This window comes from Talpa occidentalis, unplaced genomic scaffold (genome assembly GCF_014898055.3).
Source record: "Talpa occidentalis isolate TD23 unplaced genomic scaffold, MPIMG_talOcc4v2.1 talOcc4.2, whole genome shotgun sequence".
NCBI classification, from domain to species: Eukaryota; Metazoa; Chordata; class Mammalia; order Eulipotyphla; family Talpidae; genus Talpa; species Talpa occidentalis.
Window position 1 is genome coordinate 110,547,966 of NW_023602073.1, and position 16,587 is coordinate 110,564,552.

The 16,587-nt window shown below is 41.3% G+C and overlaps 1 protein-coding gene across 1 annotated transcript in view; it reads left to right on the forward strand.

The window, feature by feature from the left end:
• The window catches only part of LOC119251499 (uncharacterized), a 31,917-nt gene extending 19,069 nt beyond the window's left edge, over nucleotides 1-12,848 (forward strand). The window contains exons 8-13 of the mRNA XM_054698160.1: nucleotides 2,193-2,395; nucleotides 4,596-4,751; nucleotides 7,010-7,103; nucleotides 7,843-7,980; nucleotides 12,755-12,782; nucleotides 12,838-12,848. Coding sequence (XP_054554135.1) covers nucleotides 2,193-2,395; nucleotides 4,596-4,751; nucleotides 7,010-7,103; nucleotides 7,843-7,980; nucleotides 12,755-12,782; nucleotides 12,838-12,848 — 630 coding nt within the window. The remainder of the gene's footprint in view (nucleotides 1-2,192; nucleotides 2,396-4,595; nucleotides 4,752-7,009; nucleotides 7,104-7,842; nucleotides 7,981-12,754; nucleotides 12,783-12,837) is intronic.
• The last annotated feature ends 3,739 nt before the right edge of the window (nucleotides 12,849-16,587 follow it).

Sequence of the window (16,587 nt, forward strand, 5' to 3'; positions counted from 1 at the left end):
AATAAATTCCTTTTGATAGATTCTTGGAAGTGGAATCACTGAAACAAACTCAAGTCTTTGTTTTCGTTTGTTTTTTAAACTTCAGTCTTTGTATATCTGCTGGCAGGTGATTTTCCAAAAGTGTTGTGCCAAATTATAATGCCAACAGTAATGTATAAGCGCACAAGTCCACCACAGCATGCAGTGTGAAGTGTGAGGAGGCAATGTGTGTGCCAGTATACACATGTACATACTCTGGCTTCTCTTCAGATCATATAAATCTTTCATCTTTCACTAATGTATACATATACCTAAAAGGTGACATTACACTGTTAAATTTAACTTTCTAGCTATATACTGACACTAAATATTCTTGCAAATCTGCATTTTTGCTAAATTTTCTGTTCTTTCCTTTTATTTCTTGGAATCCTACTGTCATTCCTATTCAGCTCATGAACTCTTCTTAAATAAATTTATACTTTTGTCTATCACATTTTCTGCAAATATTTCCCCAATTTGTCTTTTTATTTTTTAACAGAAAGGTCTTGTTTAAATATAGTAAAATGTGTTGGTCTTGCCTTTGTGATTTCTTTATACTCCTAAATCCAGCAAATCTTCCTCTAGATGCTTTATGTTTATCTTATTTCATTCAATTTTTTAAGGCTTTGGTTTCTATTTCAGAAGTATTTAACTCCTTTATTATTCCACCTGGAGTGTGTGTGTGTGTGTGTGTGTGTGTGTGTGTGTGTATGTGAGTGGTATCAGGTCTAACTCAAAATAGAATTTTCCCCAAAATATCAGTCATGAATTCTACTTTCTACTGCCATCTATTGAAGATTCTTATCACATTGTACTCTAGTACCGGATTTATTTTTAAGTATTTTAAATTCTCTTACAAATCATAGTATTTGTGATAACTCTCTAGTCTCCCACTGATGTCACAGTTTTAATTATTGTTATTTTTGAAATGTGTTCTCATTTGGATCTAGTAATGATAAATATTCAGATTAATCTTTTTTGGTAGGTCTGAAAATGGGATCAAGATTGCCCTCAGAGGACAGGCAAGTTAGAGCAGGCCCTTGATTAACAGCCATTCATTCAACATTCCCTTATAACATTGATGAGAGAATGATAATCCCAGCAGACATGGAACAGAAGGACATGAAAGACACTACTCGAGGATCTGCTTGTGTTTCATGTCTTTTCACTTAGAGTCGCACCTTCCAAGAACCTATCAATGGTGTTAAGTGAGGAGTCACTATAGTCTGATAAATCTCATTTTCACTTTGGAAGACTTCCAGAGTCTCAAAATAGTATCCTTGAGTAGGCAATACCATTGATAGATATATGGGTAGATAAGGGAATTTGTGCACCGTTGGGGAGCCAAATCAGGAAAGGCAGATTAGGGGAGCCCCAAACGGGCTCCATGCAGGAGCAGTATGTTAGAGGACAGCAAAGACGTCAGAGCAGAGGAGCCAGATGTAGGAGGGTTTAAAGAACAATATGGTTACTTCCTAACTTGCTGCTTGTGAAGAGGGGAGCACCATAAAGGTGGTTTGGATGCTATAAAGTTACTGAGCTTGGAATTGGGAGTCTGAGTTTACTCACCGTACTGCTGTGTGACCTCAGCAAATTTCCATGTTACTTTAGATCCCTCACTGGTAATAATGGAAATAATGGTGTCTGTGATGGCTACTTCATGGAGATTTTGAAAATAAAAATAGTTAATAGAATTAATATATGTGACATTCTTTGACCTTTTAAAACTTCAATTAGAGGGGCTTATAGGAAATTATTATAATTATTAGTCACCAAAATATTGGGGACTTCTATTTTTGTTTAGGGCATCTTTGTCATTTCTATTATTTATTTTGGCTCAAAACATTTATAATAATGGTAACGGCTAATACTATGTACCAAACTCTGCATCTCTAAGCTCATTTAGCCTTCTCAACAACCCTCTTGGTTTGTCATTATTCATTAATTTCTGTTAGGTACTGTTATTATCCTGAACCCCACTTTACAAATGAGGAAACCAAGTATCAGTGAAATTGAGTCAGTTGCACCAAATCTCACAGCTTGTAAGTGGCAGAGCTAGAACTTGAGCCCAGGAAGTCTAGATCCAGAGTCTATGCCACTGATGCTACTTTGTTCATAATATGTGAATTTATTTTTGGTTTTGGTTTTGTAAAAAGTACTTTGCTTTCTTTCAGCTGTTTTCAGCTAAAGTGATGAGTGATCCTTTCCTCGTGCAGGAGATAGGCCTGCTTGCACTCAAGTCTGCAGCGGTCGGAGGGCAGAGCCAGGGCCAGGATTCCCACGCACTGCTCCTGGAGACATTTTCCAAGCTCCTGGAACTCTTGACCCTCCGCCACCGGCTGATAGAAATGAGTCTGGAGAGTGTCTACTTAGCACGGTCTGTGGTAGGACTGAGGATCTGGGGGGAGATAACAGACTGTGGGTCTCCTGCCCAGAAGCCTTGCCACCTCTGTGCCCTCAGCGCAGCGAGAGAGCTTCCTAAATGGCTAAAATGGTCACCTTGCTCCCCTCTCCTCTCCCAGCCTCCCACATGCTTCTCTGGACACTCAGCTGGACTACATCCTCCTCCCAGCACCTGAGCTTCCTGTCCACTCAGCGCATTCCCTTTTAATTGGCTGCTTAATATTGGTTTTTTTGTTTTCTTGTCACATGAGCTCAGATGACAAGACCATGTTAAGCCATCACCTGGTATGAGGCCTGACAAAATGCGAGGCACTCACAGGATATTGATTTGATTTAGTCTTGAATATAATGGTCTTAAACAGCAGAGTAGAAGCAGTAGACAGCCTAGAGAAAGGAGAGAAATGAGTGAGCGACACTTCTGTGTGGAGTGTGGAAGTTTCAGCAGGTAGGGGCGACAGTGAGATTAACGTATTTTGGGAATGAGTAGGAGATGACAGTAGCACATCCAAGTAGGCATATTATACAAGCGGGAAAAGTCTGGACCTGGAGGGCTTGCTGCAAATGTGTATGAGTGCTGTTGTGTTCTCATGCCCATGTGAGGCCATACAACACAAAGATTCCTGCCATCCACTAGCCACTATTACCAGGGCCCGTTGTGGCCTGGCTGAGTACTCATGACTTTATGTGTGTTAGTTCATTTCATTTTCAAACTATCCTTTTGAGGTAGCTTACAAACATTTTACCAGCAAGGCAACAGAGGCTCAGAAAAGTTATTGCATAAGATCACATAACTGCAGAGCAGTAGAAGCAGGAATCAAGTTATGAGTGACAATAGTGTTAACTTCTGTGATACCGCAGCCCCATAATTTCTGATCCGTGCTCTCAGGGAACTCGCAATGTAAACGTTCCCACTAATACAGTTTAATATATTTTAGTTATATGGATAAAATACTCTGAGAACACAAAAAATGGAGTATTGTATTCCTTCCAAGTGGATAAGAGAGATCTTCGTAGAAGAAGGAATGTGTTATGTTATGGGATGGTGTCCCTTCACATCCTAAGCCTCAGTCCCTAGACTGTGAATTTGAATACAGGGTCTTTGCAGAGGTAATTAAGTTAAAATGAAGTTACTAGGGTGAACCCTAATCCAGTATGACTGGTATACATAAGAGGAGAAAATTTGTACACAGACACACATAGAGGGAGGACAGAGTGAGGACACAAGGAGAAGTTGGTCATCTATAAGCCAAGGAGAAGGAATAGATCCTTGCCACACAGACCTCAGAAGGAACTCACCCTGCCTGCACTTTCACCTCAGACTTGCATTCTCCAGAACCGTGAGACAGATTTCTGTTCTTTAAGCCACCTGGCACTTTGTTGGCACTTTGTTACAGCAGCCTAGCAAACTAATATAGATGCTATTTAAATTCAGTCTTACTGTACTAACTTCTCAAGATGGAGAATTGAGTTGGGATGGGGGTAAGGGAGGAGAGGAAGGCATCCTGGCCACCTGAGGCTGACATGCCTGCAGGACATCTAAATGAGCCCAGCTGCCTGCCATAGAAACATGGGAGTAGAGCTCAGAGTGGAGGCAGGACAGAGATGGAGGTCACAGGTTCTCATAAAAGGGAACAATCATAAGCACTCGGGGTCAGCAAAAGGCTCCTTGAAAAAGGGATGGAGAAGATGAGAAGAGGACCAGGTTTGGAACCCTAGACAAAGATTTGAACCAGGATTTGAAAATAAAGAGGAGGAAAAGCCAATGAAAATAGAGAGAGAGGGGCCATGAGGCAGGAGCATGGAGATCCAGGAGAACAAAGATGTTCCTCAAGGCGGAGACAAAAATTCACTTTGCAGCACTCTGAGAGAGGATGGGGAGCTTGAGGGCAGTATGGTGCTCTGGAGGGGGCTCTCAGGACAGAGTCAGCTTGCAGGAAATGAGAGTTAAACAGTGTTCAAGCACATCTCCTCCTACTTGAACTCTTTAACCACCATTGCATAGAGCGGGCTTACGGCCTTGGTGACTCATTCACTTCAGACTGGACTGGCCTCACTTCTGTTTTGATTTTTGCTTTGGTGTTTATTCTTATGTTTTTGGTTTTCTTGCCACCTACTTCCCTTTTAGGTGGAAATAATAGCAAATGTTCTTGACTCTTTTTTTTTTCCCCTTTTAGCCTCTATAAGGAGTTGGCATTGGAAATGGGTTTTGAAGAATTCCATTTGTATCTGAGGGCTATTCACTTTGAATTTGCATCATACAAGGATAAGGTGGACTGTTCACCGCCTGCCTTTATAACCTCTCTGCTGGAGGACAGTGATCGTGTAGACAGGTGAGCCTTGAGAGGGTCAACGTAAAAATAAGATGACCATAGATTTAATGACCAGTGAAAGTGAGAAATAATTATTTATCACCACTGGACACGTATTTTAAAATTCTTTCCCTTATATTCTATCTGCCATGGCTTCAGTCTCTCTTTTTTCTTTCTTTCAGTTTTTTTTTTAATAAGAGGTGATTAAAATCTCAATCAAGGGGGATAGTTAAATATAAAAGCACCATGTAACAGTAATGGAAGAATCAGATCAGAGTTCAAATGAGGTGGGGTGACCAGGCTCAGGGGTTGCCTGGGTTGATCATGTTGTTCTGGGGCACAAAGGGGTGTACAAATCTAGCATTTGTGGCAAGATCTCTACCAGGTCCTTTTCTTGGCCAGTTTCAGAAGCCAATGCAAACCAGTGAAACCTCTTTGTCATGCCCCCTAGATTCAATCCATTGCCTGAAAGAAATTCTCTCACTAGTAACAAATCATGAATTACTCAATTGGGGAAAGGAATCTTGTTTTCCCCACCACAGAGTCAGCCTTTGGCATCTACCTTCTCTGCCAATCTGCCCTCCCTCTGTGGATTGGTCTTAGTTCTATTCCTGGAGAGTCCTGGTACTGGCTCCACCCCACGGAAAATAATGATCACTCCCAGGAGGATAATCACCTTTCTTTTCCCAGTGTGGGTTGCTCAAAGTATAATTTTGAGGTATTAATAAGCTAAAGGTCTTCTCTCCCTAGAGAAAGCCTGGGTTGAAATAAAGGGGGCTAGGATGATAGAATACAGTCTCCCAGGCTTTCTCAGCCATAACACCATTGAAATTTGGAGTTATATAACTCCAATAATATTTCTTGGAGGGCCCTGTCCTGTGCATCAGAAGTGGTTCAGCAGCACCCCTGATCTCTAGCTACCAAATGCCAAATACCTTTCCCCTATTTATGACAATCAAAAATGCCTTTTTAAAAAAGATTTATTTATTTTTAATATGAGAGCTGGGGTACAGGCCAGAGGTGCGGGAGGGTGAGAGGATTCACCAGAGACAGAGCAGGGAGCAGTACAAGCAGACAGACTGAAATACCCTGCTGAGGGGAGCAGCGGGCGAGACAGGAGAGGTCTGCCTCACCATGTGGGAATCTCCCTGGCCGGCCAGGAATCAAACCTGCGCTGAAAAGGCTGCAGACAGCTTCACAGTGCTGTGTTCAACCAGCTGCGCCACCTGGGAGGCCCCCAAAATGCCTTCTGATATTGCCAACTGTCCCCTGAAGGTAAAATATCACCTTCTATAACCTGTCATACTAGTTAAACCAAAAGACAATTTATGTAAGGATACAGAAATACCTCACAGAAGCTGAAAGTAGGAGGTATAACTGGGCCTCAGGCGAGCCTAAGTCTCCCACCTGGAGCCAAGCTGTTCACTGGCTCTTCGAGGACCTCCTGCCTGAGATGGTATTTCACAGTGTTGTGAAAGTAGGATATGTTTTTGTTCAGCCTGAATCAACCAGTCAGCACAAATTGCCCAATTGTTCTGTGGCCTGGTCAAGTGGCAATTGGTCCTCCATGTGATGACCCAGAGACCCTACAAGATCTGGGGACCTTCTGAAGGGGAAGGTTTATATATCCAAGGAACTTGTGTCTTCAGTTCGCATTTATTTTATGAATGTTAATACCTAGAGTTGCATCTTTGGAGGGCTGTTCCAACAGCAACATATACCAAGTATGAGTAGAGAGACATCTCTTAGAAAGCACAATCATGCATATTATCCCGTTATCATGTAAGGAGGTAATACCTCCATTTACAGAAAAAGAAATCAAGATTCATAGATATTAAATTACTTGATGGAGTCTCATAGTTATGGACAAAGGACTGTTTCTCAAAGCAGAAATGTGACTGCAAAGAACATTTAGATGATTGCAGGGACCAGAAAAGAGTGAAACTGAACAACCTTTAGGGATTGGACAAAAGGGGTTGAATCAGCAAAGAGCCTGGGCAAGAGAGATGAAGGAGTTGCAGGAGGTATGGTGATCAAGAGAAAAAGAGCTTCAGACAATCCAGGATGAGTGCAATCACACCAATAAGGACTGAAAATATCTCAGAGCATTTTGGTATTTGGGTAAAAATATAAAGTCCTGTATAAAATGTACACTTGCTATTACCACTGATATGTCAGAACTCATCCAAGCTGAATCCTTGTCATTCTGTCCCATCAGAAAGGGCATCACTTGACCCATGTCAAGGCACAAAGAAACAACTTCCTGTGTCTTCTTGTAGATATTCCCCTGCTACCTTGCTCTTGGCCATTTCCGAGTTGGATGATAACCAAGTGGGCAAATTTAGTTTTTATATGAAGGAAGCCATTCTTAAGGTAAATCATTTTAATTACTTTTTTTAAAAAAGAAATGACAATTAAGCAATTTACTCATGTATTCCTTTAAAAAAAATCATGTATTTCTTATTAGCATGGCTTCCATATATAAGAAAAGCTCCCAGCTTCATGATGATGCTGGCATTCCTTTGTTGGGTGTGCACATTGGCCTAGTTTGAACTACAGAAACTGCAGCACCACCTGTAATAATCTCTAGTAGGTATTAAAAAGAAGCACAGGTACTGAACCATTTTTGCATCGAGGCTTTAAAATACATACTTGTTATTGGAACTTTTATATGATCTTTTAAAACCTGATGCTATTTTTCCCTGCCATTCAGAAGAATTTCTTGCTTCTGTGCATGCAGGTGTGCATTTTTTTTTTCCTGTGTGTGTTTTTAAACATTAATCTAATCGTGGCAGTTTTACAAGAGCCTGCCGCTGAGCACAAGTTTGCTAGTTTTATCAACACCTACTCAACATTTTCTGACCACTGGGGAAATCTGATGGAAGCCTGATGGAAATCTGCATGGCAAATCAGCTTGGAGACTGCCTGCATAGGGTGAAATGGTGCTTAGGGAGTGGACAGAGTCAGTCTGTGGCTGAGGAGCACAGATGTCAGCATATCCTGCAGCGAGACCCCTATATTTGCATATTGAATGGTGGTAATCTCAGCCCTCAACTTCACCTCTTTTTTTATGAGATAAATTCTTAATACCTTTCATATTTTCTTCCTTTAGCTCTTATTCCATTCAGGAGTAGAAAATATGCAAGTGACCCTCGCATGCCAAGCTGTTCAGAAAAATGCCTTGATGGTGGCTGTCCAGCAGGCAGCCTTCTATCACGCTTCCCAAGGAGGCTGTCCTGCTGATGTCAAGGTCAGTCTATGGTAGCATTGATCTATGACAAAGAAGCCTGAGACTCATCAATCTCTTGCTTCCCTTCTACGAATTTTCCCTCTCCAGGGAAATTCCCTCTTCAATTTTCCCTCTATTCCTATCACTTCCCTTCCTCTCTCTTCCTTCCTCCTCCTTCTGTTTCTCCCCCTTTTTCTTATTTCCTTTCTTTTTATTTTCCTTCCCTCATGGTCTGCCTTCCTTTTTTGCTAATGTGTGTCAATATATGACCCAATCCTTACTAGTGGTACCTTAATTTTTGGCAGTTTGCAAATAACTTTTCTTTTGTATGTAACTATTATTATTGACTATCCAGAATCATCTAGCAAAAAATGTCCTGCTCCCAACCTTACCTTTGTAGATCAGTGATTTTTTTTGCTTTTGGTTTTGTCCTTCTTGTGTTTATTTTTTTGCAGAAGCAGATACATTTGTGCCTTATTTTTCCACAAGTAATACATTATGTTTTTTTTTTGTTTTTGAGACATAAGTTACATACCAGAAAGCATATAATTCACAAAACCATGCAACCATCATCACTATCTATTTCTAGGATATTTTTATCTTTCCCAAAAGAAATCCTGTTACATTAGCAGTAACTCCCATCCCCCCTGTCTCTCAGCCTCTAGCAACAACTAATCCAGTTTCTATCGCTACAGATTTGCTTTTTCTGACATGTCATGTAAATGAAATCATCCAACTTGTTGTGACTAGATTTTTCCACTTAGCATAATGTCCTCAAGTTTCATTCATGTTGTAGTATGTGTCAAGTCTTCGTTTCTTTTTATTGATGAGTAATATCCCATAATATAGATAGAACACATTTTGTTTACCTATTCATCAGTTGACAGATACTGGGTTATTTTTACTTGGGGCCTATTAGGAATAATGCTATTAGGAAATTTGTGTACAGTTTTTGTAAGGACATATGTTTTGATCACTGGTGAATGTAACTTAAGTATCAAACAAAATATGGTTTTAGGAAATTAACTTTCCAGATGGTCTTCAACATCTTTAAGCCTCATGGAGTTTATGCAGCTCATTACATTCACACTTTTTCATATTTATCTACTGCTATCAACTTCTACTCTTTCCATTGCTAGGAGAATGCAAATTTATGAGTATGGCAAAAATACTAATTCTCATTTCTACTGCCAAATACTAAATTCCCACAGAAATCAAATACTGAAGTAGAAAATAGGGATAGAGTGAGTTATGTTGATATTTTAAAAATTCAACCACAAAAATCTTAATGCAATATCTGCTAAATATTAGGCTCACGAGGTGCAATTCATCATCCTGAGGTGCTTATAGACCCATGTGTACAAGGGGGACAGGCCCACAAGTGGTTCAAATGCGAGGTATAAAGGAGGTGCAACAAGTTTTAAGAGGAACATAAAGAAAAGAAAGGTCTCATCTGGGACATCAGAGAGACCAACACAAAGAGGGGGCATTTGGGAATACCTAAACAATGTGCTTTTTAACAGATCGAGATGACCATGTGATCATTCTGCATATAGAGAGCCCCATACTCAGGCATGGATGAGAAAGGACAGATGGAAACTAGGAGAAAATAAGGAGCCCAGTTTGACAATCACTGTGGTTTTCATGCCACTGAACATATAGAGTCTTATTTAATTGATCTTTTTTTAAGATTTATTTTTATTTATTTATTCGTATAAGAACTGGGGTGTAGGCCAGAGGTATAGGGGGATGAGAAGATTCACCAGAGACAGAGTGGGGAGCAGAACAAGCAGATTGACTGAAACACACTGCTGAGGGGAGCAGCTGGAGAGGCAGGAGAGGTCTGCTGCACCATGTGGGTTAGCTCCCTGGCCAGGGATCAAACCCATGCTGCAGTGGCTGCTGATATCTTACAGTGTTGAGACTCAACCCCTTGTGCCACCAGGGAGGCCCTTATTCAATTGATCTTATGAAGAATACCAACGTGTAAATACCAACAGATATAAGGGTGGCTATTCTAGTTGTGCGGCTCATGAATCACCCCCTGAGACCTACCCCCACAGCAAATGTTGAAAGTCACTGGTAGGAGCACAGGGTGGGTGTGGGAAGGCATTAGAGTAATAGCTTAAAAGACCTTCAGCACAGGGAGGGGTACAGAGGCATTAAGGTAATGTGTGTATGGAGCAAAAAGAAGAGAACTGATGAGATGATAAGGATGAATAAATGATGGCAACAATGAAAGGGAGCAAGAGGAAGGAGAGGGAAGGGGAGAAGGAAGGAAAGGGACAAAGGCAGAGAGGAACAAAATTGTGCACTGCTACCAAAGCCTAAGGAGGGCAGTATTTTGAGAAAAGATGAGTAACCAAAGAAGATGCATGAATGGCAAGTAAGTAAATAAAATGTTGTTAACTCCATTAGTCATTAGAGAAATACAAATTAAAACCCAGTGAGAAACCACTGAACACCGATTAAAATAATTAAAATTTAAAAGGCTGACCATCCCAAGTGTTGGCAAGGATATGCTGACACTGTTGACGAGAGTGCACATGGTACAGTCACTGTGGAGAACAGTTTGGGGTTTTCTTAAACAGTTAAACTTACCATGTGATCCAGTCACTCCACGCATATAATTTGCCCAGGAGAATTGAAAGCACATGTTCATGTAAAAACTTACACACACATGTTTACAGCCAAGAATTGGAAAAAGTTCAATGTCCATCACCAGGTGAATGGGGATAAGCAAATTGCAATACTTTTCATACAGTGAAATACTATGCAGCAGTACAAAGAAATGAACTATTGAAATCTCACAACAAAGTGGTGGAAGTCAGACCAGAAGAGTACATAGTACGTACCTGATTTATATAAAATTCTAGGAATACTTTCTAATCTATAGTTTCAGAAAGCAGAGCAAGTTGTTTGAGGAAGATGGCTGCGGTCATTATTACAATGATAATGCCACATTTGTATACATATGTCACCATGTATCTAATTGTACACTTTAAATATTTGCCTTTTATTGACAATTGTTTATGCCTCAATAAAGCTATTATTTTTTTAAAGAAGAAGAAAAGACAAGACACTGAAATTTGATAAAGTAAAGGAAGAACCAGAATATCAATTGAGGTCATTGGACATTCTCAAAAGTTCACTGCTGACTCCAGAGAGCAGTTCTATTGAGACTGAAGTGAAACGCAGACTGTCAGAGTCAAGGAGTGAAAGCATGATAGAAGTCCAAAAGCAGTGTCTATTTCCTGCTCCTGTGTTAGTCTGCTCCAGCCGTCCTACCAAAATGTCATAGATGTGATGGCTTAAGAAACAGAATTTATTTTCTCATAGTTTTCGAGGTGAGAATTCTAAGTGCCAGCATGGCAGTTTCTAGGGAGAGCTCTTGCTTGCAGATGGCCTGTTCCCACATAGCAGAGAGAGAAAGCTCTGGTATCTCTTCTTTTTCTTGTGAGGGGACCAGCCCTCTCAGATTAGGTATAGTCATATGACCTTATTTAACCAATTATCTCCCCAAGATCCTGTCTTCAAATTCCTTCACGTTAGTGGTTAGAACCTCAGTTTATGAATTTGGGACACAAACTTTGAGTCCACAATAGCTCCTTAAGAAGTTTGGTCAGGATGAAGGAGGAAGCTTGAGAGTGTAAGAGGATTAAAGAATAAAAATGGATCATGAAAACATTTGTAGGAAGGGCCTGCACAAGAAGAAAGAATTAAGGATAGAAATGAAGGCTGGAGGGCTGGTATTTTGAATAGATGAGAGAGCCAGCGAGTTAAGAGTTTAATTCAGCAGTTTCTGTGACCCAGTGGGTGATGAACTAAATCATACATGGGCTCATGGAATCCTCTCAGCAGCTCTGTGAGATGGGGAACATCAACCCCTTTTCTTCGGTGAGGAAGCAGTTTCTGAAAGACTAAGGAACAGGGCTGAGGCCACCAGCTAAGTGTCAGCTCTGGCATCCCTGATCACAGCTTTCTGAGGCCTCCCCCAGCTCCTACAAGAGTGTGTGTGTTGTTTCTGGAAGTCTGGGGTAGCCCAGGATCTCCAGAAAAGATCAGGATGGAATCTTTAGACTTTTCACCCTGTATTTTTTTCTTTTGTCCCTACTTATATATCCTTCAGTAATATAGCTATAGAAAACTCCTTATTTCTTTCTTAGGATAAAAATGGTCTTTTTCTTATAGTTAGTATTTCAGAAAAGAATTCCACCCATCATGCCCTGTAGCTCCATAGCCAACAGGAATATTGGAAGATAGCGATTTCTTCTTTCTTTCTCACCCCCTTCCCTTCTCCCTGCCCACCTTCCACCTCTCACGCCTTCATCATCACACTGTGTAGGGTAGCACATAAAGCCTGCCTCTCTCCACAGAACTATTCCACAGTGGGCATCTGAGACAAATTTTTTTAGATCTTGCAGCCATGAAATCTATGAGCAGTGTTTCTGGAGATGCCGCTCTAGCCACTTTGCAGAACATGGAGCCCTTCAGACAACTGCACTATGTTCTGGAAATAGTCACAATTTGTGCCTCACCCCTTCATTGCTCCAAGTGGTATCTTTCTTCCCTCCCCTCTCTAACTCTCCACCTTTCCCTCCTTCCCTCCTCTTACCTTCTCTCTCTTTTATCCCCCACCTCTTCCCCCTTCAACCACCTTTCTCCCGGCCCCCCAAATGGACTCAGGCCTTTACATGTGCTTGGGTCAGTTGTGGTTGTGAGATAAATTTACATTCAGTACCACAAGACTTATACATCCAACACATTTGTTTCACTTTGGTTTGAAATATTTTAGGAAATACATTTAGATTGGAGAAATCACAGTGGAATGGATCCACCCCAAAGAAGAAATTCCAGAACTGTGAATGGTATGGAGAGACTGCCGTTAGCCCCAGCTGCAAAAGCGTCAGACACTTTTACTCATCCTTCAGAGATATTTCAGGCTACCAAAAGGTACCGCACCCAGGGATTGTTTAAAATGACAAAATGTCCTCTTTCAAATGAGTTCATAACACGGCACTGTGGGATTGAAGGATGCCTAAGCTCCCAGTGACCAGAATGTGTTTCGTGTTTGAAACCTTCTGTGATGAGCTTGTAGGAACACTGAGAAGGTCCAGCTCCTCCCAGTACATGCCAGTCCACACAGGAAAGTCAACTGTTAGGAATTTCAACCTCTTTCCTCTTCTCTCCTCTCCTTCTTTCTCGATCTCTTTTTCTTTTTCTCGTTCTATTTATTTTTCAAATTCCAAAGAGGGTGGAACACAAGTAAGAAGAGTATGAAGAATATGGGCCTGCAAATTTTCCATGTCTGTCTTAAACTGAAAGCACAGAACCCCCCTCTCGATTCTCATATGAGTGTTATCATTGCTGAGAACAACAGGATGCTGTGTTGTCAGAGGGGCAGGGCCTCTGCGGGGACGTGTCTATGGGTCAGGGATTCCCTGTTATAGCTGATCTGATTTTACCATGACCAAGAAAAGTATTTGTATTCTGGAGTAATTATGATATTCTGAGTACTTTATCAGGGCATACAATGATAGTTTAATTTAATTCTGGCAAATGTAGAATGAAAAAAATAACAGGCAAAATTATTCCACTACTCAACATGTCGTTAATCTGACACAAGCCAGAGTTCAAGTGCCCTAAGTCCATATTCCCAACATGTGGATGGATGTTTTAGACCATGTATGTGTCTAATGGAGAGGACCCTTAGGAGGCACCTTAGTCTGGGTACCCCTGCAGCTCAGGTCGGGCAAAGGGACCTGTGGGGTAGCTGGGCCAGGCTATGAAAGTTGGGACAGAGGAGGCACTGCTGATGCAGGCTGCGGGCACGTGGAGAATCCCAAAGAGGATGGTGACCCATCAGCAACCTAGGGACTAATAAGAAACACTTGAAGCCTGTGGGAACCATGGGGAAAGAAGCACCAGCTCTCCTGCAAAGCCCAGTTGTGGTCTCAGGTGTTTCTGTCCTTCTGAGAACCTTCGAATTGTCTCCTTGTTATATGTCCTCTTGTTTCCTGCCTTGGGCTCAGATGTTTCTGTCCACTTGTCAGGGCTCCGGAGGCCTTTGTGTCTATACAACTGGAAAAGGTGGGGCTGCGGGACATGATGCTGAATGCCTTCCTGCTCAAGAAACAATCCATGGCTGACAGAACGAAGAGCCTAGTGAGTGTGGTAAGACAGGGCTCCTGAGGCACTTGTAGTCTTTTACATTGGAGCAAATAAAAAGTCTTTACTTGGACTCTGTTGCTTTCAGCAAATTTGATAGAACCATTGGAAATACAAAGAACTGAAAAGGGAGCTCAGTAGGAACTAGAAAGGAAGCAATTCAAGGCAATTGTATTAAAACTATATGCTTTTCTCCAAGACCACATTTTGTTCGGTCACTGTCTAAACTGAACTACTTTCAGCACCTGCTCTGGAACGTGAGGCCCTCCTGAGTGAGTCGCAGGCTTGGAGGAGGTGAACAAAGCCCCTTCCCTTCTAATTCAACTGTTACGTTGGTTTTTCAGATATGACCCTCGTGTTTCCATTCAAGGGATTTATTGTAGTTACTCTATTGAAAAATATAAACCTCCATCCTTTAATCAGTTGAAACTATTGCTTAATTTTGTGAATATTGTCTCATTAGTTACTAATTTTTGTTGATGAGGAAACCATTAGGCTAGTGGGAGAGCAATGACAAGGTTTACAACCTCTAGGCTTTGTCCCTACCTATGATTGTAAAGGGGATTTAAATATAACCTACTTCTACAAATGTAATATGAGTGAAGCCAGGCCTTCTAGATTACTGCTGGGAAATGATGGAAGTAAAAGATCCTGTTAGTAAGTAATTCTCAAAAAATACTGACTGAGTCAAAAGCGCAATAGCTCATTACCTGCCTTCAGGATTATCCCCTACCTTTCAGTTTAGGAAGGAGTCATACAGTATAATGTCAATTTGTCTAGATCTGGCATTTAGCCCACATACAAACTCATAAGTTAGGCTGTCACTGTACTGTGGATGCTGGCAGAATATGCAAGATTCCTAGTTCAGAGATAAAAGAACTTATTACTCACAGCAGAGGAAGCATCACGAGCTTCATGTTTGTATCTGTTCCCTATGCCCAAGGGGGTAACACTAAGTTGCTTAGATGCACGCAGAGGGTTTGTGTCACCACTGAGTAACTTGGAACTTGGGGAATCCACCTCTTTTATCGCAAGCCTGCTTTTCCTGGAGGAAGACACTACTTCTTCCCTCAGGATTTGTCTCTGCAAACATAACCTAGAGAAATGGTCCAGAGCAACAGTGTCTTAGATTCTTGCCATACTCAGCAAGATGTGTAGGAGTGGAAGAGACTCATGGAGGAGTATCTCCCAACATGTTGAAGTTAAGAAAAACTATCAACCACAGGGCCTTTTCCTGCTTGAAGTATGCGCTAAGTTTTTTCCCATGAGCTAGGATGGGAATCTTCTATCACCAGCTAGCTAAGAGAAGTGTCATTCTCTTTTATCACAGGATGAAATTGGAAAAGTCAAGCGGGACGTTATCATTGAATATTGTCAGAAGTAAGTATAGATATGTGAACAACACATGCTGATTTCTCTGACCCTGAATTCTGTAACCAGCAGTATTATGTAGAAATCCAGACAGTGGGTCAGGGCTTTCTGTTTAAATAAGTCACAGTTTTCTGTTGGATAAAACCAAATTAAGCCATACTTAAGAGGGTGCTTTAAAGAGGTCCAGCCCTCTACTTTCAGGCAATAGTAACCTGACCCAGATGGAAATTTCTTCTTGACGGAGGTCCGCTATTCTCTTTGAACAGTCTTCCAGGTAAGTAGATTCTGGAAATTTTGTGAGAGATAAAACAACACGGATTCACCTCTGGACATCATCTCTCCTGACTTTTCAGGTTTAACCGCCGCATGTCTCACTACGCTCTCCGGGGTCAGATCATGGCATATTGCCATAGTCTGAGAGCCCTGCTGGAGGATTTCCCTACCATCAGAGATACCTTCTTCATAGTGGGGCAGTGGCAAGAAAAGCAGGGGTTGAGGGATTCCAAGGAGGGCCCCAAGGCTGACCCCAGGTAAGTAATTCCCTTTAAAGCCTCCTATTCATCTTCCCTCTACTACCCCTGCTCCCCCACAGGGGAAAGACCTGTTAAGTTTGGTATGTAAATCTTGCTCCCTTTACTGCATTTGACCTTGATCTTGAAGGGCAACAGAAAAAGTTAGCTCTCCAAGAATAAGAGTATCTTTGTATTTGAACCCAGAAGGAGTTCTTTGTTTATGGGCTGTTTGACTGCTTTTCCAATCTATGAAGTTTTGTTTTCCCCTGGAGAGCCCAGAGATTTTCATCAGTCACACCCTTTTACATAAGCCAGCATCTAAAATAAGCAAACAAATGAGTAAATTTGATCTTTAGCTGTCCTGGCTTCAAATATTTTACTCAATGGAGCAGAAAAAATATTCAGGAAAAAAACAATGATATGCCAGTAACTTAGATAAATCAGTGACCCTCTGTATTTCTGGAAGAGAAAAAATAGAGAGAGAACAATATTAAGTGGTAAGAATGAAGTTACTCTCATACTTCCTTATCAGGTTTTATCCAGTTTTCCAAATGTCCTTAATCCAAATGTCCTAGAA